The sequence below is a fragment of the Zootoca vivipara genome, chromosome Z (genome assembly GCF_963506605.1).
Source record: "Zootoca vivipara chromosome Z, rZooViv1.1, whole genome shotgun sequence".
Taxonomy (NCBI): domain Eukaryota; kingdom Metazoa; phylum Chordata; class Lepidosauria; order Squamata; family Lacertidae; genus Zootoca; species Zootoca vivipara.
This window is the reverse complement of record NC_083294.1, coordinates 19,428,906-19,453,420: the sequence shown is the minus strand read 5'-3', so window position 1 is coordinate 19,453,420 and position 24,515 is coordinate 19,428,906. Positions and strand designations below refer to the sequence as shown.

The 24,515-nt window shown below is 45.7% G+C and overlaps 1 protein-coding gene across 1 annotated transcript in view; it reads left to right on the top strand.

Moving 5' to 3' along the window:
- OPHN1 (oligophrenin 1) overlaps positions 1 to 24,515 on the top strand; it is a 130,699-nt gene that overhangs the window by 60,450 nt on the left and 45,734 nt on the right. The window contains exons 11-15 of the mRNA XM_035113211.2: positions 1,597 to 1,688; positions 3,535 to 3,613; positions 5,752 to 5,785; positions 12,778 to 12,840; positions 16,469 to 16,543. Coding sequence (XP_034969102.2) covers positions 1,597 to 1,688; positions 3,535 to 3,613; positions 5,752 to 5,785; positions 12,778 to 12,840; positions 16,469 to 16,543 — 343 coding nt within the window. The remainder of the gene's footprint in view (positions 1 to 1,596; positions 1,689 to 3,534; positions 3,614 to 5,751; positions 5,786 to 12,777; positions 12,841 to 16,468; positions 16,544 to 24,515) is intronic.

Genomic DNA, 24,515 nt, shown 5'->3' with positions numbered 1-24,515 from the left:
TTGTAACCTTTGCTGTCACCTGCTCATCTGCCAAGAGAAAGGACAGTGTGGCAGTGGCTGGGTGACCTGGAATGGACAATAAAAGAGGGGTGATAACCTCATTCCTCAAGTCTTTATAAAGAGTGCAAGCCAGAAGGACATGCACCACCGATTCGGTACTGCACAGGGACGTAAGCATTTTTCGTGTGGAATCTGTTGGAATCGTCCCTCGAGTACAGTCAAACCTTGGTTTATGCCTACCTCGGCGAGCGACTGCTTCGGCGAGCGACTGCCGCGGACCTGGAAGTGTTTACATCTGGGTTCTGCGGCGTTGGATGTGCAGACGTGATCTGCGCAGCTCGCGCATGCGCAGAAGCGATCTGCGCAGCATGCGCAGAAGTGCTTTATCGGCGCTTCGCGCACATGCAGAAGCGTGCCTTTGGCGAGCGACCGCTTCGTCGAGCGACCGCCTCTGTGGAACGGGTTGCGGTCGCAAACCGAGGTACCACTGTACAGCCAAGGGCAATACATTAAATCTTGTGAGAGTAAAAGTGTGCCTATATTTTAGACTTGCTAGGTTATGCAGATAGGGTGCCGGAGAGTCAAAATGGGAAGGTGGGAAATAGTCATACCGTGTGCAAAATTTCCTTATTGTGGCCAAGTTGTTCTGACACTCGATTTCATTTAGGCGCTGACAAATTAGACTGTTTGCTTTACTAAAACCCAAAGTGACTAGCTGTTGTGGTGATAGACCACAAGAGTGAAGTTTTTGGTAGACAATTTTAGTTCAGGCATTCTTGTGACAATCTTGCAGCACTAAGAATATTAGGCCAGGGGGATATGAGTTTAGGTGAAGCCAATAGTTAAGTGTCCTGCGCCAGATCTGTAATTCTACCAAGGGAAGATTAGCCTCTAGGCGCAATGAAGCATTTGGGACACAGGGTGTATTAAATACGACTGTATTAAAACAGTTTAAAACAATTTATAAAAACAAGTGAGTACTAAAAATATACTTCTCAAGTGCCAATAGCCCAGGGCGAAGAGGCACATCTCCAGCATTCTCCAGTAGCTGTTTAGTGAAGGAGCCCGGTGCAGCTCTCTTAGGGGCTGCCACAGAGAAGACCCTCTTCCCCTGAACTGCCACCACCACCACCACCCTGAGTCTCTGAGGGTGGGGGAACTACCAAAAGGGTTCCCTCTGTCAATCTCGGCACACGAGAAGATCTGTAGGGAAGGAGGTGGCCTTTCAGGTATTTCACGGCTGAGTCATTTAAGACCTTAAACAGCAACATGAGCACCTGGATTTGGGCCCAGAAGCAAACTGGGAACCAGTGTAGACATTTAGTAGCTCAGCATGCAAAGTCGTGGTGATTTGGGGTGCTCCTTTTTGTTGCTTCCCTATAAACACTTACAGATGACCACCTCTTCTCCTTGCCTTCTGACTCAGCTTCACTCCTGAGAGTTCTTTCCATTTGCATGGATTGATTTGCTTTTCCCTCTAAGCCTGGGATCTTAAAAGTGATCTGGGATCTCTCTCTCTCTCTCTCTCTCTCTCTCTCTCTCTCTCTCTCTCGCTCTCTCTCTCTCTCTCTTGCTTTCTGTAAATTCTCTTCTCAGGGCACCTTACACCTGATGCTGAAGTCCTGTGTGAGGAGGAAGACAGACTCCATAGACAAAAGATTTTGTTTTGACATTGAGACGCTGGAAAGGTAATCCAAACTCTTGGCGGGTTTTCAACTCTTTAAGTTTGCATTTCCTTCAAAAATTGCACAGGCGGGGGGGGGGAAGACCTATTAAAAATCTTTCTTTACCACCTGTTATAAAGTGAGTTCACAGGACATAGAAATTAGAGCTTTAAAATCAATACATATGCATAGTAAAGTACCAGAAGAATTTCAAAACAAAACAAAAGCAAGACAACAATAAATCTCAGGTCCATGAGGACTAGAAACTTACCATTTAAGCAAAAGGCTGTTGCTCAGTGGTGGAGCATCTGCTTTACATGCAGAAAGTTCCACATCCAATGCTGACTAGAAAGATCAGTGGTCTGATTCGGTATAAGGCAGCTTCTTGTTTTCTTATTTATTAAATGTGTATCCCAGTTCAACTGGCCCAAGTGCCTCTTGGCTGAGTATGGGATTAGAACTGGCATCTTCCAGGTTCTACTCTGATGCTCTAACCACTACACCGTACTACCTTGGTGGTAGTTAAGATAAGTTAGAAATGCATGGGCAGCTCTTGTGTGAAGTTTTAGGAGCCTGAACAAAGACAGCAGTAGTGTGAGCAGAGAGAGCCAGGCCTCCAGTGGTTCCTGCCAGTGGGATTGAGTTGGCTTGATCCTGTCTCTGTCATGAACAGAACAGGCTAAAATTGAAATTGAAATCTGACTGAGTTGCCCCAGCCATTCTGGGCGGCTTCCAACAAATTAAAACACAGTAAGACAGCAAACATTAAAAACTTCCCTATAAAAGGCTGCTTTCAGATGTCTTATAAAAGTCAGATAGATGTTTATTTCCTTGACATCTGATGGGAGGGTGTTCCACAGGGTGGGTATGGCAAACAAGAAGGCCCTCTGCCTCGTTCCCTGTAACTTTACTTCTATTGGCAAACAGTTCTACAGATTCCCAGAATATTGGATGTCCCTTAGTGCAGAGAATATTTTCCCCCATTCCATATCTAGCCAGGGAAAGAAGAAAAGCATCTTGCTAGTATTCAAAGCTGCCCAGTTTATTAAGGAACAATAACCCATTTCCTCAGTTTCATGAAGTTGGTGAAATATTTGCAATATAAATATGTATTGCCCAATAAGTCTACGAAACGTGATTGATTCAATCTTTGCAAAGCTGAATGAGCATAGTGACTATGTTAACAATCACTAGTAATAGAATAGAATTGTCCTATTTAGATATTGGTGGTGCTTGTGTATTTAAATGAATATCCTGCTTTATCTTGCCAAAACAACAACCCAAGGCACCTGAAAAAATACAAATGGAAAAAAATAATACTGCAAATCTATTCAAAACAAGTAAACAACCAGGCTTATTGCAAGAATTCAAAACAATAACTAATAAAACTCTAGGTGGCTGCCAAACAGTGCCAAGAAGACCACCAGCTACACTCACTTGACACCAGCTGCAAGTTAAAAAAAGCTAAGCAAATAGGTTCAAACTTGCTGACAAGTTCCAGTTCTGATAACATTGTATTTAGCTGTGGTTTCTTCATTGCAAGGGGTGGTCCTAGATGGCCCTTGGAGGTACCTTCCAACTCCACAATCCTATGATTGCATAAGTTAATTATGCTGCCACGCAAGCTTTTCCAGCTACTAGAAAAAAGAAGCTGCTTCATGCTGTTTGCATCCTGCGCAACCAGTTTTTTTGTATGCGTTTATTTTCCGTCTCCAAATTTTTCATTGAAGTGCAGAGCAAACACTTGTATTAAAAGTCCTTGGTGCGAGTTGCCTGGAGATAGATTAAGCACTGTAATTTTGGACTCAGTCTTGTTGCTTTATGGGGAGAAAAACGACCTTTGTTTTTACCCTTGTTCAATCTCTTGCAGACCTGGGCCCATCACCTTGCAAGCCCCTTCAGAAGCAAATCGACGGCTCTGGATGGAGGCCATGGATGGGAAAGAGCCGGTAAGTATTAAAAATGCCGCCCCCACTTGTGTGTTTCGATGGAGTTTCCACTGCCACAGGGGTGGGGATGTAATCCAGATGTTGTTGGACCACCTCTGACAACAGGTTGTGCTGACTGCTAGGAGGCGGACTGCAACAAACTGGAGGGCCACAGCTTAGCTATCCCCCACCTCCCCTTTTTAAGTTAACTTGCATTATATTTTTTAAGTAATGATGTTTCAGTGAGAAGCGTTTTAGCTGGTTTTGAAAAGCGAAATAATGACTCTCCCTTTTCAAAACTTTCAAACATGTGTTTGACCATTCCCAGGGGCAGCCTTTGAAAATGTTCAAACTCGAATTTGGCAAAGTTTTTAGGGATAGCCTCTTGAATTGTTCATTTCTTGGTTACATTTGACTTTGCAGGAGGAAGGGGCTGAGTGTGGCGACATGATTGGAGTTAATAAAGCTATGCCTGGGATGGAGAAAGGGGATAGAAAAAATCTTTCTCCGTCTTTCATAGAACTCATGGACATCCAATGAAGCTGAATGTTGAAAGATTCACGGCATAGAAAAGGGTCCTTAGTCACACAGCGCATAGTTAAACTGTGGAACTCCTTCCTTCAGGAGGCAGTGATGGCCACCAATCCGGATGGCTTTAAAAGTGTCGGCATTAGACAAATGCATGTAGGAGACGGCTATTGATGGCTACTAACTGTGGTTGTTATTCTCTCCCTCCATTTCTGAATACCAGTTGTTGGAAGCTACAGGAGGGGGGAGGAGTGTGCTCTTGCACGCAGGTCCTGCTTGTGGGTTTCCTATTGAAGTATTTTGTTGGCTCCTGTGAGAACAGGATGCTGATTCAGCAGGACTCTCCTTATATTCTTATGATAAATGTGCACTTCCATAAACTTGGCATTAATAAAGCCGCAGTCTGAATGCGGTACAGTGATGCCTCGCAAGACGAAATTAATTCGTTCCACGAGTCGTTTTGTATTGTGAAAATTTCATCTTGCAGTTTTCCAATTTAAACAAAGCAAAGCAAAAAAAATGCAAAAAAATTCGTCTTGCGAAGCACGACCATAGAAAAATTTGTCTTGCGAGTTTTTCATTGCACGAGGCATTTGTTTTGCGAGGTACCACTGTATGTTTATTTTTTAAAAAAGGATTTTATTTTATAATGTTAAAAGATTTTTTTAAAGGTAAAAGTGTTGTGACTTTTTGATAGACTCAGTTTCTTGCAATTTCACCTCCTCCTACTTCAAGGATTGATAACCTTTGACCCGCACATAACATGGTCACCACTGGCAAGGGATTATGGGAGCTGCAGTCCAGCAGCATTGGGAGGGCCACGCCACAGGATAGCCACCCCTCCCCATACCATGTGAGCATTTTGTTTCCCTGCAATCTGGAAAAAGTCCACTCCCTGTGGGGATTGTTCCTGGGCTTGTTTAGCTTCCCTGGAACAGCCTGCATGTGACCAGATACCAAACCCTGAACCCTAAGCTATTAAAACCTCTGCTGTCATGGAGATGGCAAGGCGGCTGCAGCAGGAAACGACACCAGCTGGGAGGTAGAGGCAAGTCTCCATGGCTTTTATGTAATGTCCACATCAGCAGCTCTTGGGAGAACTTTGCTGCAAACAGTGTGTGAATTGTTTATATTGCAGTACGTTGCACATGATTGACTTGTGCAAATTCAACCTTACACAGTTGAAAGCCAGCCAGTTGAAACCTCACAAATAAATTGCACACGAGATAGAGAACTTTAAAGGTCCTTTTGCACCAGGTTTCCCCTTTTAAGCTCTGCGCCTTGCTTACTGGGCTCTGGGATGCTGTTGTGAGAACTTGGGTGGCACTGTGAAATCTTACGGGAGCCTCCCAGAGGCTAGTAAGAAAGGCAGAGAGCTTTTGAGCTCTTGCCTTGTTTGGGGGCCAAGGCTTGTTTAGTGCCTGACTCCGGAAAGGTAAAGATGCTCATGCAGGGGCTGTTCCAGGGGAGCAGTTCAAGTGAATGTATTTTTGCTTATGCGCACCATCTCTGGAACATGTCCCCTGTGCAAGAGGTGATTATACTGTCTTTTATCCTGCCTTTCAGTCAATTTGATTCTTCAAGGACCAGTGTGTTTGCCATCTTTTTAATTTACTGTTGCTTTTATTTAGATCTACCACAGTCCCATCACAAAGCAGGAAGAAAGTGAGTAGCTCCCATTTCGATTTATGACTCAGGTAGACCCCAGATAATCCCTATATGTGCACACACTTTTGCAAGCTATTTGTGCTTTTCAAAAGCATGCATAGGTGTGTGTGTGTGTGTGTGTGTGTGTGTAGATAGATTTTCTGCTGCTTTGGGAGAGCAGGAAAAATGTTCTGGATGCAGGTATCTTGGCACTTAGTTGCTTGACCCTTTCCATGGTGGCTGGTGTATCTTCCTCATAGTCAGTGGTGGAGCTTCATGCTCCGGCACTGGGGCGGGAGCGGGGCTGGCGCCTGTTCCGGGGGTGGGGTGCGCCTCCCGGAGGGGCGGGGCGCACATTCCAGGGCTGTGGCGCGCCTCCCGGAGGGGCTGACACGCATTCTGGGGCGGGGCGGGCGCCCGCGATGGCGCTCCTTGGAGCCCGTCGCTCAGGGCTGCCTGCCCCCACCGCCCGTATCTTCCTAAGCCCCTGCTCATAGTCTTAAAAAACCTTGGTGTAGAATCATGAAATGGTAGAGTTGGGAGGAACCCAAAGGGCAATCGAGTATAACCCCCAACAATGAATGAATCACAACTCGTAACAGTTACAGGTAGGTAGCCATGTTGGTCTGACGCAGTCAAAACAAAATTAAAAAATCCTTCCAGTAGCACCTTAGAGACCAACTAAGTTAGTTATAGGTATGAGCTTTCGTGTGCATGCACACTTCTTCAGGTGCACATGAAAGCTCACACCTATGACAAACTTAGTTGGTCTTTAAGGTGCTACTGGAATGATTTTTTAAATTTTGTTTTGAACTCATAACAGTGTCTGCCTCCCTTCAGCTATGATTCCTAGAGGGCCCATGAAATGGCACCATACAATGTTTATACTGCAGCCAGGCAAAGGGAGGCTGAAGAGAGTATGGGCTGTAAGTGGGTCAGTTTCAAGGGCAGCCCCATATAGAGTGAGTTACAATAATCAAGCTTGGACGTAACCGTCTCATGGATCACAGTGGTGAGCTCAGGGCGAGAGATGTAAGGGACCAACTGCTTAGCTTGGCGGAGATGAAAAAATGCTGCCTTTGTTGTAGCTGTAACCTGCGTAGGCCCGGCTCTACGTATAGTCCCGGTGGCGCGGGGCCGGCAGGAGGGGCGCTGCGCGGTGAAGCCGTGCTGCGCGCTGCGAGGTCGGGGGCTCCAGAGCGATCTCCACGCCTTAGCGCCAGGGCGCCCGACCTGCTTGAGACGGCCCTGAACCTGCGCCTCCATAGAAAGGGAGGCGTCAAAGATTACACCCAAACTCTTGACAGAAGGCACTGGCACTAGTTGTGCCCCCCAACCCCATATCGTCTCGACCCAGCCAAAGGACCTCTGTCTTCGAAGGATTTAACTTCAACCGGTTCCCACATAGCCATCCAGCCATGGCTTCCAAACATCTCAACAGTGTGTCTGGGGCCAAGTCAGGATGGCTGGATGTCATCAGAATACTGATGACAGCCCAAACCAAAATTCCGGACAAGCTGGGCTAGGGGGCGCATATAGATGTTAAAAAGTATCAGGGAGAGAATTGTGCCCTGCGGTACTCCATACACCAAGGAGTAGTGCGACATCAACTCCCCCCCCAGCGCCACCCTTTGTCCCTGACCAGAGAGAAACAAATGCAGCCATTGAAGGACTGCACTCCGAATCCCCATGTCGGCGAGGCAATCTAGAAGTTCGTGGTTGACCATGTTGAAGGCTGCTGACACTTCTAAAAGAATAAACAGTCCCAACCCACCTCGATCCAGCTGCCTACAGAAATCATCTGTTAGGGTGACCAGAGCCGTTTCGGTCCCATGACCAGAGCGAAGAAAGGACTGGAATGGATCCAAAGACGACGTTTCATCCAGAAATCCACCGAGCTGTTCAGCAACTGCTCTCTCAATCACCTTACCCAGGATTGGAAGATTCAAAACTGGGTGGTAATTGGATAGATCTAAAGGATCTAATGATGTTTTCTTTAAGAGCGGACACACCACTGCCTCATTCAGTTCCCCTGGGAATGTCCCAGTGCCAAGGGACAAATTGATGATCTCACCCAGGGAGCCCTGCACCTCGTCTGGACATGTCTAATCAGCCAGGACGGGCATGGCTCGAGAGGACAGGTGGTGGGCTTTCTGGCTCAAGTCTGTTCAAACAACCTGAAAAACCGGACAGCACCGGGGAACAAGCAAAAGGAGTGGGGGGGCTGATTATGTAAATATTCAATATGAATATTGTGCCCGATGGTCTCGGGGGGGCGCCCCTTGTGTTGCAATGGCACTTAAAGTATCAAGGAAGATGTATATCTTTGCCTCAAAGTCCTCAGATTTTCTCTCACAGCCGGTGTTCTTGGGGGTCGCGAGATGGTACTTTGCCACACTGTCGCCCTCCACCTCCGAGCCAGAAGCTGTTAGCACCAGTGCCTCCCCCTCCCCCTCCGGGACAGTTCAGCCCCCAGGTGCCCCCTGCGTTGATTCTGTCTCGGGTGCCGCAGACCCAGAGGGCTCAGGTTGGCCTCATCCAAGCCCCAGCTGCCACCTGGGAGACGGATGTCAACTCCCCCCCCCTCAATAGAGGGCCCTTACCCCCTCAAGGCCTCAATCTCACATAAGTTCTATTGGTTACCTCTTCCGCTGTGGCTCGTCGCCAGCTCCCGGTTCCTCACGGCGTCTTGAGAGGGGAATTCTCTCCCTCCTTAACTGCTTGAGCCATCTGCAGAGCCAAATATCTCGGCCCAGGCTCCGTGCCAACATTTAACCAAGCTGTTTCATTTAGAAGTACTGCTGGTATGTAGCAGTATTTAAGTTCACAAGCAGGTGCTTTCAAAACAGCTTCTTCGGCATCAGCAGTAACAGTCCTCTACCTTCTTCTGTTCGTCCAAATACAGGAGGGTCAGTGTCCGAGTCAATGTCCGAGTCAGGATCATAGTCAGACTCAATCTTCTTAGAGCTACGAGTCTTTAAATAAAATAAAAAGATAACAGGAAGATAAGCCAGCAGACGCCAAAAGCTGAAAGCCAGGGCGGTGACTGCTAGGCTGCTCAACTGATTTACGACGGTGGCTTCAAGTTCTCTAATGTAAGAATCTTGGGTTGTGTGTTGCCACACACAAAAACAGGCACTACCTTTGCTAAAAGGGACCCAGGTGGTGCTGTGGTTAAACCACTGAGCCTAGGGCTTGCTGATCAGAAGGTCGGCGGTTCGAATCCCTGTGATGGGGTGAGCTCCCATTGCTTGGTCCCAGCTCCTGCCAACCTAGCAGTTCGAAAGCACGTCAAAATGCAAGTAGATAAATAGGAACCGCTACAGCAGGAACGTAAACGACGTTTCCATGTGCTGCTCTGGTTTGCCAGAAGCGGCTTTGTCATGCTGGCCACATGACATGGAAGCTATACGCCGGCTCCCTCGGCCAATAATGCGAGATGAGCGCGCAGCCCCAGAGTCGGTCACGACTGGACCTAATGGTCAGGGGTCCCTTTACCTTTACCTTACCTTTGCTAAAAGGAAGAATGAGAAAGAAAATAAAAAGAGAAGATTTTAAAAGAAATAGGAGCCTCCCTAACACATAATCGAAGGGAGTTCTAACAAGCGGAAGCCTGTGTGCAGTTTCAAATAGATGCCCATTGCTGCTCTCTACTGGGTACGCTGCATATTGCAGCTGCTGGCTTTGTAGAATCGAATGCATTTAAAAAGGATGCTGTGGGAATTCTTTAATATTACCAGGCATACCTTGATTAGGGTACATTCAGAGATGGGGAACGTGGTGTTTGTTTCCCTGCTTACGATTCTAGTCCTTCAGTCCCTCTCACTGTGTCTTTCTGACGGATATACCATGAACGAAACCTCATGTTCACTCCAATGGGTGTGGTGTGAAAAAAGACACTCGGTAATATCATCACACAGCAGATTACAAAAAAGAAATAGGAGAAGTCTTAAGTATGATAGGGATCTGCTACCATAGTAACATAATGAAGTACATATTATTTTAGCTTCAAAGGTAGTAAAGGCAATATACCCTTGTGCAGGACATCTGAGAAAAAAAAAGAAATGAATCAAATCTTTCAATGTAACACCTGGAAGCCAAAGTTAATGAAGAAGAGTCCCATTCCCCCCGATGTTTCCCTAGCTGTTAATTTCTATATTGTATCTGAGCTTTCACATGTAAAAGCCACTGCTGGAAAACAAATGAGATATAGTGCTCATTTCCATGCCGTTTGATTCAAAGAGGAAAAAATCCATTTGCAGTCAGCCTAGAACAACACAGGAGTAAACTGATGATTTGCGGGTGGGGTTGCACAAAAAAGCACACCAACACACAACGCTTTTTCTGTCTTTCCCATGGGTGAATCATGAGGGAACTGTAGGCAAGTGTAGAAAGGGTATGGGGGAATAGTAGCGTTGTCCAGTGATATGTCCCTTGTTGTCTCCCACGACACCCACTAGTGCGAACATGAAATTTTGTGCAAGGTGCTAGTGTATCAGTCGAAAAAGCCACAAAAAGTTGCAGTTCCACAACGCAGCAGGTATTGCAGTGTGAGAGGAACATCAGAGGGACAGAAGCACTAATACTATAACCAGGAAAGGAAGTAATGCAACATTTCCAGTGTCTGAATGCACCCTCATTAAGGCTCTAAAGAGCTTCCATAGGATATTTTAAAATGCATTTGGGCCTATTTATTATACACCCGGTGACAAGAAGAAACCGAGCAGGAATTATACATTAGATGGATCTGCTACCATAGCAACCTAATTAAATAATCTTATTTTTAGCTTCCGTAAAAGAGCCCAGCATCTAAAGCCTGTCTAAATAGTTTATAGCCATAATTTGCGGGGTGGGGTGGTAGTGGGAGGAAACCCACTTAGTGCTAGTAATAACTTCATAGGAATACTCTGATTAAAATGGCCATTCCATTTTATATATCAATATATCAAAATTACTAATCTTAAACATCTGCTCATGTCCTTCCCTAACAGTGGAATCCCATAAATAGAACCATAGAATTGTAGAGCTGGAAGGGAGCTAAAGTTCAGCCCCTGGCAATTCTCAGAAGTAAGCCCTGCTGAGCCCAGTAGGACTTGCTGCCAGGAAAATGTGCACAGGATTGCAGCCGAAATATAATCAAATGAGTCAATATATTCCAGACTTTCTAACCAGTCTCTTAAATTTGGGGCCTTTATTGACTATCTCTCTCAGGGATGGGGAACCTCAGACTCAGGGGCCAAAGGTGGCCCTCCAGATGTCTCTGCCCCTTGGGACTCTCCTCAAATCACTACCCCTCCTCTCCCCAGGCCATTCACCCCCTCCCCTTCTTGGTTTGCCACTGCTGATATTTTTGGATGAATAAACTTGCCACTCCATCACTGGCAGCAGCTCTTCAAGATTTCAGACAGGAGATAACTAGAGGATTATTATAATTAAATTTATTAGTCACTTTTTTGCCACAGGCACCTCAAAGCGACTTACAGAAAAAGAGAAAACACATACATATATTAAAATCGGGGGTGGGGTTATTAAAAACACCCCACAAACTCTGAAAGTTAGTTACAGGCCAAAGGCCTGCTTAAAGAGGAATATTTTCATCTGGCGCCTGAAGATATGTAATGATGGTTCCAGGCAAGCCTCCCTGGCAAGATCATCCCACAAATGGGGAGCCACTGCAGAAAAGGCCCCGTTCTGATGTTGTCACCCTCCAGAGGGTGGAGGGGATACATGAAGGAGGAGGAGATACATGAAGGAGGTCCTCATATAATGATCACAGGGTCTGGATTGGTTCATATGGAGAGAGGCAGTTCTTGAGGTATTGCAACCCTGAGCCATTTAAGGCTTTGCAGGTGAAAACTAGCACTTTAAAATTGGACCCGGAAACTGATTCGCAGCCAGTGCAGTTGGACCAGGATCAGTGCAATATGTCTTGCCCTGGTGAGCAACCCAGCTGCCCCAGCTGAAGTTTCTTCACTGTCCTCAAGGGCAGCCCCACACCTAATGCATTGTAATCTAAGATAGAGGTTAGATAGAGGTAAGATAAGACAACTGAGATGCCATTGGAGACAGAACCTGGGACTTTTGGCTTGCAAGGCAGATGCTCTATCACTGTGTTGTGGCCTCCCACCAGGGCCAATTGGAAAATGTGGTGACAACAAGGATCTTTCTCAGCCCTACCTAGAGATGCCTGGGATTGAACCTGGGACCTTTAGCAGATATAACATGCACTGTACAGTACTACTTCTGGGTCAGGCTGAAATAGGAAACAGCTCTTACCATTCCTTCCTAGCTGTAGATCACTGGTGCCTTGTCACACCATCAAGATGCACAGGGAATTGTTGGTCCTATTATAAGAAATCAATCTTTTAATGCAGCAGCACGTACACTTCGGAACTCCCTGCTTGTTGACACCAGGCAGGCACTTTCACTGTACTCTTTTCAGCACCATCCTTGTTTAGACGAGCCTACCCAGATATGTAGAATGTTGATGTGTGCTTTAACCTGTTTTTAAACTTATGGTTGATTCTAATTATAGTCGTACCTTGGATCCTGAACGCCCTGGAAGTTGGACGTTTTGGCTCCCAAACACTGCAAACCTGGAAGTGATTGTTCCGGTTTGCGAATGTTCTTTTGGAACCCGAACGTCTGATAGGGTTTCTGTGGCTTCCTGCAGGAGCTTCCTGCAGCCAATCAGAAGCCGCAATTTGGTTTTTGAATGTTTTGGAAGTCGAACAGACTTCCAGAACGGATTCTGTTCGACTTCCAAGGTATGACTGTATTGGTTGAATGTTTTAAGCCACTGCTTTCCCCCCTGATCATTCTGTTGTTTGTGTGTGTGTGTGTAAAACGCTTTGAGGCTTTCCTTTACAACCATGCGGTATAGTATAATTTTTATGGAATAAATAAGACTACTCTTGTTCCTGTAACAGAATGAACCTTGTCCCTACCTGCTCTCCCTCCCTGAACCTACAGGCAGATAATAACCTCCTGTTGCCTTTTGTATTTTACAGTGGAGCTGAACGAGGTTGGCTTCAGATTTGTCCGGAGGTGCATCAACGCCGTGGAGACAAAAGGTGAGTTCTGCAGGCATTGCATCTGGATGCTTCCCCCTTATATAGTATGACTGCATTTTTCAAGGGTGTGTGTGTGTGGATTCAGGGGTTCTGCATACACATGAAAATAATGCATAGCCAAATCCTTGGAGGCAACCCCATGGCTAGCAAGTGAGGGGGTGGGAAAGAGAGAACCTCCCATATTTCCATAGCCCACATGCCCAGCGGCCATAGCCCAGCAAGCAAGGCAGAGAGCTTGAAAGCTCTTTTGTGTGATATACAATGGAACAATTGAAATCTCTCCCCTACTAGCAGTACTTGAGCTTATGATCCAACCCATTCAAGGTTATGATGACCCCTTAGTGGCTTTTCTCCATACAGCTGCCCATATGAAAATAGCCAGACATTGCAAAACTGGTGTTGGGTTTAACATCAATGCTTGGTACACCAGAGTCTGGTCAGTAGCATTGGCTGAGATATTAACATGTCAGGTTAGAGTGGCAAAGGGCAAACACAGCCCCTACTCCTTTTGTAACATAAGGCAAATGTTTCTGAATGCATAAATTGTTCAGACTGTGGCAGGAATCCATCCACCGCTCATGGGAAAACGTGGTGCAAGCTTTTAGAGTAACCAAACAAAATCTTGTTACAAAGTATGAGAAAAGTCTGTAATTATATCAGGACAAGTTGTTCGTTGTTTACTATTGCAACAGTTGTTTTCTGAAAAGGTATCTTCTGTACCACGAAAAATAAATAAAAACATTATGAAAAGAAGAAGCTCTTCTCTCGCCAGGTCAGTCAATCTGGCACAAAATGACTTTAAGATCTCTGCCTTGCTTGTGAAGGCAAGGCCCTCTCAGTGTGCCAACTCTGGAAGTCCTGTGAAACTCTCTGCCGCTTGAGATTCAGCAGCCGCATTCTGTGCCAACTTTTAAACACTGACTGAAAACCTTTCTATTCCACCAGGCCTATGCAGGCAATTAAGAGTCTTTTTCTCTCTTTGGTGATCACTTGTAGCCAAATAAGATTGTCTTCCATAAACATGGTTTTAACAATGAGTCCATAAGTGACTGTGGAGGCCAATTCTGGATCCGCATGTCCTTCCACAGGGGGGCCATTGGTTTCCAGGTGGGAGTTGATCACGGTGTGGATTTGCCAAGCGTGTCTTCCTCTTAGCACGTTTCTCCCTTGCGTCCTGAGATCGAGTATCCTCAAAGCCCATGACAGCTTTGTTAAAGGCTCTTCTTCAACTGTAGCACTCGCAGGCCAGTGTTTCCCAGTTGTCTGTGTTTATACTACATTTTTTTTAGATTTGCTTTGAGACAGTCATTAAACCTCTTATGTTGACCACCAGCATTACGCTTTCCGTTTTTAAGTTCAGAATAGAGTAATTGCTTTGGAAGACGATCACCAGGCATCCTATTTCTGTAACTAAATAAAAAGACTAGACATGCTTATGCAAGATCTTGTGGGAACTCTGATGGCCCTGTGAGATCTTGTGAGAGCATCCCAGTGCTGGTGCAGTGAGTGGGCCTTGCCTCTCTGCTCCCTGCAAGTTGCAGAGCTTAAGAGCTATTTTCATGCCAGGAAACCCAAAGTAGACCTGGTACAAAACAAGGTTTTAAGTTCTCTGCCTTGCCTGGATTTATCATGCACAACTAGTCTGCAAGAAACCCATGCAAGTTCAATGCACACACTACTGCAGTTTCTGCAGACAGTAACTCCTGTTTCTGTAATTTATGCAGGCTGCAATCCTAAACCCACTTGTTTGGAAGTAAGCGCCATTGAACTCAATGACACTTATTTCTAAGTAGATGTGTACAGGATTGCACAGCTGGTGGTCTAAAAGCACTTGAAGAAGGAGAGTGGTGAAGTCCCAACTTGCAGACATGCTTGCAATGTGAATAACAGAGGCTGTTTTTTTTATTAAAAAATATATAAAGAGAAGTTGGAATGTCACTAGCATAAGTGACCTAATGTGCAATCTTAGAATTTGTTTTTGGAGGGGTGGGAAATCGACACGCTTCTTAATCGCTTGGAGAAAATTCAAGGCAGCTTAATGATCCAAAGTGACACAATAAAAAGTTGGGCCCAGTATGATTTTAGTTTTAGAGATCTTTATCATAAAAGTGTCATTAAAATAAATGGTGTCTGTTTTGCTCAGTGCTCTCGAGATGAAATCTTAGACAATCAGACTCTTTTGAAGGGCTGGCAGACAACAGTTGAGCAAATTTAATGGGAGCTTTCCTGAAATACTGGCTTGCTTCAAATGTTGCCATTCTTTCTTTAAACATCTTAGTGAGTTCTGTCTGGAATATTTCCTTTCATGCTGCATCCTGGAGAAAGCAAGTTTCCAAGCATACCTGGCGAAGGTGGGCTCTGTTGTTTCCAGGAATCTCCCCTTAAGGGGCATCGTGCTCCCCCTACACCAAAGAAACCACCCTACAGATTTCTGCTTTTCTGCATCTGGAGAAGAAAAGTGGATTTCTTAGCTCAAATTCTTGGTATTAGGAAATGAAGAAGCATTCTCAGTGCTCATGAGTATCGGTTTATCCTTGTAGACTAAGAGAGCCACAGTGGTGTTGTGTTTAGAGGGTCAGACTAGGACCTAGAAGATACGAGGGGTTGAATCCCCACTTGGCCATGAAGCTCACTGGGTATGACCTTGGGGGCCAGTCCCTGCCTCTCAGGCTAACCTACCTCATAGGGTAGGTTACTCATACCTCATAAGGAGAATTATGCATGCCACCTTGAGCTACTTGGAGGAAAAGTGGAATATATATGTAATAAATAGGAAAGTTGGTCCTGCCTCATTTAATCCCCACAACAACCCTGTGAGGTTAGGTTAGGCTGAGAATAGGTGACTGGTAAAGGTCACCCAATGAGCTTCTGGCTCATTGCTGGCTCTCAAATTACTTTGCGACAGTTTTTAGTTTGTTTACTGGACAACCAGGAAACAAATTTTCCACATTGTTCCCAAACTAACTACATAGAGCAGTGGTTCTCAGCTGGTGGTCTGCAGACTCCAGGGAGTCCACTTAACCTACCTAGAGCAGGCATAGGCAAATTCGGCCCTCCAGATGTTTTGGGGCTACAACTCCCATGATCCCTAGCTAACAGGACCAGTGATCAGGGATGAGGAATTGTAGTCCCAAAACATCTGGAGGGCCGAGTTTGCCCATGCCTGAAGAGGGTCTGTGGCACGATTTGCATAGCAAAAACTATAACAGAAATATCAAAACTTTCAAAAGTAGGGGGTCCTATAGCTTGCCTTTTGAAAAACAGGGAGTCCACAGTACTTAGCTGATTTGGAACCATTGACACAGAGGATTTAAAATTTTATTTTCTAACAGTTGCTTCACCATACCACACACTGGGTAATGGACTACACTCAAAGCTTGCAAGAAATGCCTGCAGAGCAATATTATTTATGGAGCCTCCTTGGGGAAACACTGGGGGCCTGAAATAATTTGTAAAGAAGACTCTGGACTGCCTCGACCATCTGAAAAACAATAGCTTAATTTTAAGTGAGTGCACGAGATGGCGCCATTGAGCTTTGAGTGCCATTGAGCGCCTCCTAAGTCTGATCTGCCAGGGCTTCAGGAGTAATGGTGTTTTCTCTCTCTATCCCCCCCCCCCCGCTGTTCAGGTATTACAGTTGAAGGCGTCTATCGAACTGTTGGAAGCAACATCCAGGTGCAGAAGCTCCTGAATGCCTTCTTTGGTAAGAGACAACGGTTTGTTGCCAACTGGGTTTTATTTCTGTGGAATCATGGGGATTCTGATTTGCAATATACAAAATCAAACCAAATTTCCCCATAAAACCATTAGGTTAGTTTATATGTGTTATTTTGCAATGGACCAAATTTTCTCAGTCCATTCAGGTATGGTAGGAGATATGCTCCCCTTCCCCAATTCTTGGCTCTTATGATCTTAGCAGAAGCTATACAGTTAAACACTATTTGCTGATCATATTCTGGAATATCATCTCTTAGATAACCAAGCAGAATTATTTTAGCTTTCAAGGGAATACGATATCCTATATATCAGAGCTATCAGCTTGAACGGATTTCCAGAATATTCCTGTTCGAGAACAGTTCCAAAAGATGTGTATGTAATCTGCTTTATTTGATCCACATCTCCCTAACCTGTATATTAAAATTTATAAAATCTAACTTTAACTGAGTCTACATCTCCTATATCGGACAGGCTGTGCCAAAGAATCATAGAATTGTAGAGTTAGAACAGACCTAGAGGCACATCTAGTCCAATGTGCGAATCTCAACTAAAGCATCCATGGCAGGTTGCCATCCAACCTCTGCTTAAAAATCTCCAGTGCAGGAGAGCCCACCATCTTCCGAGGGTGTCTGTTCCACTATTCCAAGCAGCTCTTACCCTTAGAAAGTTCTTCCTGATGTTTAGTTGGAATCTCCTTTCTTGTAACTTGAAGCCATTGGTTTGGATCCTAGCCTTCTGGAGCAGGAGAAAGCAAGCTTGCTCCATCTTCTATGGGACAGCCCTTTAGATATTTGAAGATGGGTATCATATCTCCTCTCAGTCTCTTTTCTTCCTGGCTAAACATACCCAACTCCCTCAATCGTTCCTCATAAAGCTTGGTTTCCAGGCCCCCTAATAATCTTGGTTGCCATCCTCTGCACATGTTCCGGCCTGTCAAGTGTCATTTTTTAAAATATCATACTTCTATTGTGCTAGCTAAAGGCCATGACACCATCCTTAACATCAGCAGACACTAAATATACTGTAAAAGCACAACCAAAACTGGCAAAAACCTTGTTACAGGGACAGTTAAAACAGAGAGGAGTTGCCTATGGATCGTATAATTTAGATCCCTGAGTCCCCTTTACAATTAATGACTAATTCAACCAAATTCATCACCCTAATCTCCCTAGCTGCCAGAGCATAGAGAGCAACTTGCTAAAATCATCAGAAACGTTCTGCAGCCACTTCTTCCTCTCTGCCATAGTTAGGTTGATTTCCTGCGCAAACAAAGGTTTCATAAATTCATTTGTTGGTTCTGCACAAAGCCGGCATTTTGTTGTAGATAATGACATATATATTCCACATACAGTGGTACCTTTGCAAGACGAAGGCCCTGCAAGACGAATTTTTCGCAAGACCAATGCGTCTTGCGATCTGATGGTGACTCGCAAGACGAATTCGTCTTGCGAAAAATTCATCTTGCGAATCGCGGTTTCCCATAGGAATGCATCAAAATTTAATTAATGTGTTCCTATGGGCAAAAAAAGAAAAGAAATTTCAATGCATTCCTATGGGAAACCGCGATTCGCAAGACGAATTCTTTGCAAAACGAATTGACTCGCAGAACAAATTAAATTCATCTTGCGAGGCATCACTTTACAGTTGCCTGCAAAATCAGAGTCTTCCTTCATAAGGGACCTTATTATATTGGCCACCCAGGGCCACTGTAAGCATTGCCTGGAAGCGAGGCGGACAGAATTGCGGTGTTTTAATAAGTGGATACTGTGGCAAACATTTGGAGGAAATAATTGACTGCAAGTCTCTCCGCACTTCATTCCAATAGAGCCTTTCCTTAAATGTCTATTGTCCCTGCTCAAAGACTCTTGCAGCTCCTGTAAGTGGCAGTGGGCGAGGCAGTGCTGGATACCACCTCCCAGCAGTTAGTATGTTCCAGTTCTTTATAACACAGTCTCTCATCTGGTAGGAGCTCAGTCTTTTCAAATCGTTTAGGCAGGCGTAATCAGCTCTAGCCCTCATTGCGGTCATGCCAAGTTCCGATCCAGCTTGTCAATACCCTACTCCAGGTGTGGTCTGACCAATATAGAATAGAGCAATACTATTACTTCCCTTGATCTGGACATTATTAACAACAACCAACCAACCAACAAACAAACAAACAAATTTATTATTTATACCCCACCTATCTGGCTGGGTTTCCCCAGCCATTCTGGGTGGCTTAATAATAATAATAATAACAACAAGAAGAAGAATTTATTATTTATTATTTATACCCCGTCCATCTGGCTGGGCTTCCCCTGCCACTCTGGGCGGCTTCCAACAAACATTAAAATACATCAAATATCACAGATTAAAAACTTCCCTAAACAACAACAACAATCTTCCAACAAAATATTAAAAATACATTAAAATATCAGTCATTAAAAACTTTCCCAAACAGGGCTGCCTTCAGATGTCTTCAGATGTCAACTAGACTTCTGTTGATGCATCCTAGAATAGCATTAGCTCTTTTTTGTTGCTGCATCACACTGTTGACTCACATTAAACTTGTGGTTTACTAAGACCCCTAGATTCTTTCACATGCCCTACTCCCAAGACAAGTATTCCCATTTTACATTTGTACAGCTGGTTATTTCTGTCTCGGGCTGTGTCTTCAAACAACCATTCTCTGCTCTGTCTGTTTTGTTTGTCTGTGAATTTTAAAGAAACCAGGGGGGAGGGGAGGTGGTTACAGCGGGAGGGAGATATTCCCTTGCTCCTTCAGCAGCCAGCCTCTCTGTCTCCTGGATCCACTCCTCTCCAGTCCCTGCTTCTGCCTCGGAATATGAACTGTTGTCTGCTGCAGCATCCCCATGCTCACCAAACCCTGTTGCCTCTTCTGCTTCTGACACCTCCTCCAAGTCTGCTCCTTCTCCCTCTGAACACTCATCATCGTCCCACCACCAATCCCCTGGCTCTGAGCCTTCTCTCCCTGGGGGTTCCCTAGCGTGTTCCCCGGGTAGTGCCTTCTAACTGCTTCTCTGCATCCAGCCAGTCCATAACACAGAGGGCCTGCCCAATAAGGATTGTAGGAAGGAGGGCTTGGCATTATATCTTCACAATGTACAGTAGTGCCTCGCTTAACGAATGCCCCACTTAACGAAATTTCCGCTTAACGAAAGGTTTTTTCTAGTGGAGGTTGCCTCGCTAGACGAATTCGTTTTACGAAAAATTCGTCTAGCAAATCGCGGTTTCCCATAGGAATGCATTGAAATTCAATTAATGCCTTCCTATGGGCAAAAATAATAATAATAATTCAATGCATTCCTATGGGATTTGCTAGACGAATTTTTCGTTATAAGAAAAGACCCGTGGAACGAATTAAATTCATCTAGCGAGGCACCACTGTACTTTGAACTTTGCTACCATGGTGGTTTAAGGATGATTTTCATACTGCTGTACTTTTCTAGTGCTTGTGCAGTGGGGTGGTGTAGCAGTTAAGAGTGTCTGACTACAACCTGGGAGAGACCATGGTTCAAATCCTCCCACTCAGCCATGAAACTCCCTGCGTATGACCCTGATGGCCAGTCATTGCCTCTCAGCCTAACCTACCTCACTGGGTTGTTGTGGTATTGAGGAAGGGGAGAGTCATGTATGACACCTTGAGCTCCTTGGAGAAAAAGGTGGGATATAAATGCAACAAACAAACAAACAAACAAACAAACAAGGGGCCTTGATGCATGAGAGAATTGGGTCTTTACAGCATCTTTTCTCCCTGTTGATCTGCTAGTCAGAGGACTCTTGTAGGCTCCTGTGTTCCATTGGCATTCCCCAAGACACCACAAACTTCTTCAGCTGTAAGATGGCTCAATCATATAACCTGACCAAGATTGTAGATTTGGAAAGGGAAGAAGAGAGATTACTTTGAATTATGCCTGTCTTCACGTTTGGTCTGATTATCTGCAGAGGGATAAATGCTCAGCCTACAATCTTTGGAACAGGAAGGGATTGAAAGAGAGAAAGAATGCATTTGGTACCCTACACTTCAGTCCAAAAGGCTTCCACAGTGGCTTACACTCAAAGCAAGACTGCCCAAAGCTTATGATCTCTATATTAAACACACACACACACACACACCAAACTCAGGCATCCATTCTGAACAGTTGTTCCTATAGCCCATCTGGCACAGTTCAGGGGTAGGAGGTGCTTGGTGGAGCACCAGAAAAATGGAGAAATGCAAAAGGGAGAGTTTGGTCAAGTGCAGAATATTCGAAAAGTTGAAGTACAAATGAGGAGTTAGGGTGGGGATGCAGCTAATGGTTCACAACTGCTGTAGGTTTTGGGAGAAAGGGCAGCTGTAGATTGAGCGAGAGAGTTTATTTTCTTGAGACCAAGGGGAGAAATAAAGCTTGCAGAATGACACAAGGCTTCCCAGGCTGTTAGGAAGAAAGCAGACCATCAAACCTGATAAAGGCATGTGCACACGGAGAGCAAGTATTGACATTTCAGGAGAGGGTGAAAAAATAAACGGCCGGTGAGGCTTTTAGAGAAACTGTAGTTGAAACTGTTGGAATTCAGAGAGCAGCAAGCTTTCAGAAGTCAGAAAAATAAGATAGAGGGGCTTTAATTAAGGAAATCTGAAGGTTCTGGATGCAAGGTCAAACCTAAAAGTTCTGCAAGGAAACAATGATGTCTACCAATTTGGATGGCATTAAAGGAGGATTGGACTAATCCATGGAGGAGAGGGGCTGTTGATGTTTACTCTGCATTTGGGGCCAGCAATACTTCTGAATCCCAGCTGCTGGAAACATCAGGAGAGGAGACTGCTCTTGTGCTCGAAGTCTGCTTGGTGGTTTCCCATTCGGCCACTGTGAGAACAGGATGCTGGATTAGATAGGCCAATGGCCTGATCCGGCTGGCTCTTCTTATGCTCTTACATTCCTATATTTCAGAGCAGGAATGGCTTGCAGATAGCCCATTGGCCTGGTCCAGTAGCTGGGCTCTTCTGATGCTCTTATGGAAGCTCCAGACCCAGAGGCAGTCTATCTAGATTCCTAGGTCAGTAAGGACCATTTGGCCACAGTGAGCACAGGAACCAAGCCCGGATGGGCCGTTGGCCTGATCCAGCAGGCTCTTACACTGTGAGGAGGCCTTGGGCTTACAAAAAGTAAATCATGGTACCACTCTTTCAAGGTCTTAGTGGGGGGCTTTGCATGAAGGCTGGAGGGGACTCGGTCTGCCAACTCTTTCCCATTACATCATTGTGGAAGCCACGTGGTTGTTTGGAGTCAGGGCCAGCTGGCTGCTATGATGGTGTTAATATCGACACTTTCTAAGAAATAAATCTCCTGGCTCCCCGTCACTTTCTGAGCAGGTCCTTTTTATTGCCAATCAGCGAAGTGCCTGCTGATTCCTGTAAGAACCTTACTTCCTTGGCTGCCTTTTTGTTGTTGTTGTTGTTTCAAAACACTTGGCTGTGCTCTCCCTTGCAGTTGTTATATTGGATTCCTGCAGAGTCTTGAGTTGTACAAGGCAGGGTCACAGTCTCCGATGATTAATTGCATGGGACAAAGTGTGTTTGATGGCTGTTAATAGTCCTCCCGCCTTTCCTCTGGGCAAATAGCTCCGTGTGCTTTCTATCGAGAGACCCTGCTGGGGTTTGTTAAATGTGCTTTAGTTTGGTTGACCAGTTTGCTACTGCTACTGCTTCTGGCACCATCGATCCTACTTGACACTAACAAAACATAGAGCTGCAATGGATTAGAAATTCTAGGTGCAAATTCTAGCGTGGCCACTGTAGTCCATGCTCTGGGAACCCCGAGACTGAATTACTGCAATGCACTTTGTGAAGGACTACCCTTGGGCCTGGTTCAGAGGCTCCAGCTGGTGCAGAGCACTGCAACCAGATTGCTGGTGGGAGCTTCTGCTGAGGGCATGTGACACCACTGTTAAAACAGCTGCACTGCACTGCCCATCTATTACCGAGCCAGGTTGCATTGATTTACAAAGCCCTGAACAACCTAGGTCCAGGGTAAACTTCACCTGAACCTTATAGTATCCCAACTTAATCACTGAGATCATCTGGAGGAACATCGTTGGTTGTTTGGCAAGTTGGCGAGGCTCATTTGGTGACAGTGAGAAGCCAAGCCTTTAGCATCACGGGCCCAGTCTTGTGGAACTCTCTGCCACTGGAGATTCAGCAGGTACCTTCTGCTTCAACTTTTTAACTACCTGCTAAAAACTTCTATTCCACCAGCTGTGTGCAGTAACCAGAGTGGAGTCTCTTTAGGTGATTGGATGGTGTCTTGTATACCTCCTTCCAGCAACTCCTGGTGCCAAATGTATTGCTTTCCTTTCCTTTGGACCACATCAGGCGGTCTTGTTGTCTGGGCAGCCCAGGACCTCCATGCACACTGCACAGGCTTGCACCCCAGAAAGGTGATTTCGGTGCTGCAAATGCAGAAAAAGCAATACAGGAGGCAGCAGTTACGAGTTATAAGTTCAACCTGATTGCCATAAGGTACAAGCAGAAAGTGTGGCCTCAAATCAACACTGTCAGAACAGTCATACCTGAACTTTGTGAATAATAATAATAATAATAATAATAATTTATTATTTATACCCCGCCCATCTGGTAGATCTTTCAAGACCGGTGTTATGTGGTCTCGGCGGCCGCTCCCAGTCGCCAGTCTAGCTGCCGCATTCTGGATTAGTTGTAGTTTCCGAGTCACCTTCAAAGGTAGCCCCACGTAGAGCGCATTGCAGTAGTCCAAGCGGGAGATAACTAGAGCATGAACCACTCTGGCTAGACAGTCTGCAGGCAGGTAGGGTCTCCGCCTGCGTACCAGATGGAGCTGATAGACAGCTGCCCTGGACACAGAATTGACCTGCGCCTCCATGGACAGCTGTGAGTCCAAAATGACTCCCAGGCTGTGCACCTGGTCCTTCAGGGGCACAGTTACTCCATTCAGAACCAGGGAATCCTGCACACCTGCCCGCCTCCTGTCCCCCACGAACAGTAATTCTGTCATGTCAGAATTCAGCCTCAATCTGTTAGCCACCATCCATCCTCCAACCGCCTCCAGGCACTCACACCTTCACTGGTTCTGATTTGAAAGAGAGGTAGAGCTGGGTATCATCCGCATACTGATGAACACCCAGCCCAAACCCCCTGATGATCTCTCCCAGCGGCTGCATGTAGATGTTAAAAAGCATGGGGGAGAGGACAGAACCCTGAGGCACCCCACAAGTGAGAGCCCAGGGGTCTGAACACTCATCCCCCACCACTTTCTGAACATGGCCCAGGAGGAAGGAGCGGAACCACTGTATAACAGTGCCCCCAGCTCCCAAACCCTCTAGACGGTCCAGAAGGATGTTATAGTCGATGGTGTCAAAAGCCGCTGAGAGATCCAGCAGGACTAGGAAACAGCTCTCACCTTTGTCCCTAGCCTGCCGGAGATCATCAACCAGTGCAACCAGGGCAGTTTCAGTCCCATGATGAGGCCTGAATCCCGACTGGAAGGGATCCAAATGATCCGCTTATTCCAGGCGTGCCTGGAGTTGTTCAGCAACCACTCGCTCAATCACCATGCCCAGGAATGGAAGATTTGAGACTGGGCGATAGCTGGCCATATTAGCCGCATCTAAAGATTTTTAAAAAGCGTCTAAAGATTTTTAAAAAGCGGTTTAATGACCGCCTCTTTCAGCGGGTCTGGGAATACTCCCTCATAGAGGGAAGCATTTACCACCCCACAGAGCCCATCGCCCAGCCCTTCCCGGCTCGCTTTTATTAGCCAGGATGGGCAAGGGTCAAGGAGACAGGTGGTTGGTTTCACTCGTCCAAGCAGCCTGTCCACATCCTCGGAGGTAACAGATTGAAATTGATCCCATGAAACATGACTAGACAGGGCTCCAGCACTCTCCCGCCCTGGCCCTGCTCCCACGGTGGAGTCTACGGTGAATGTTTCTCTGATTCCATT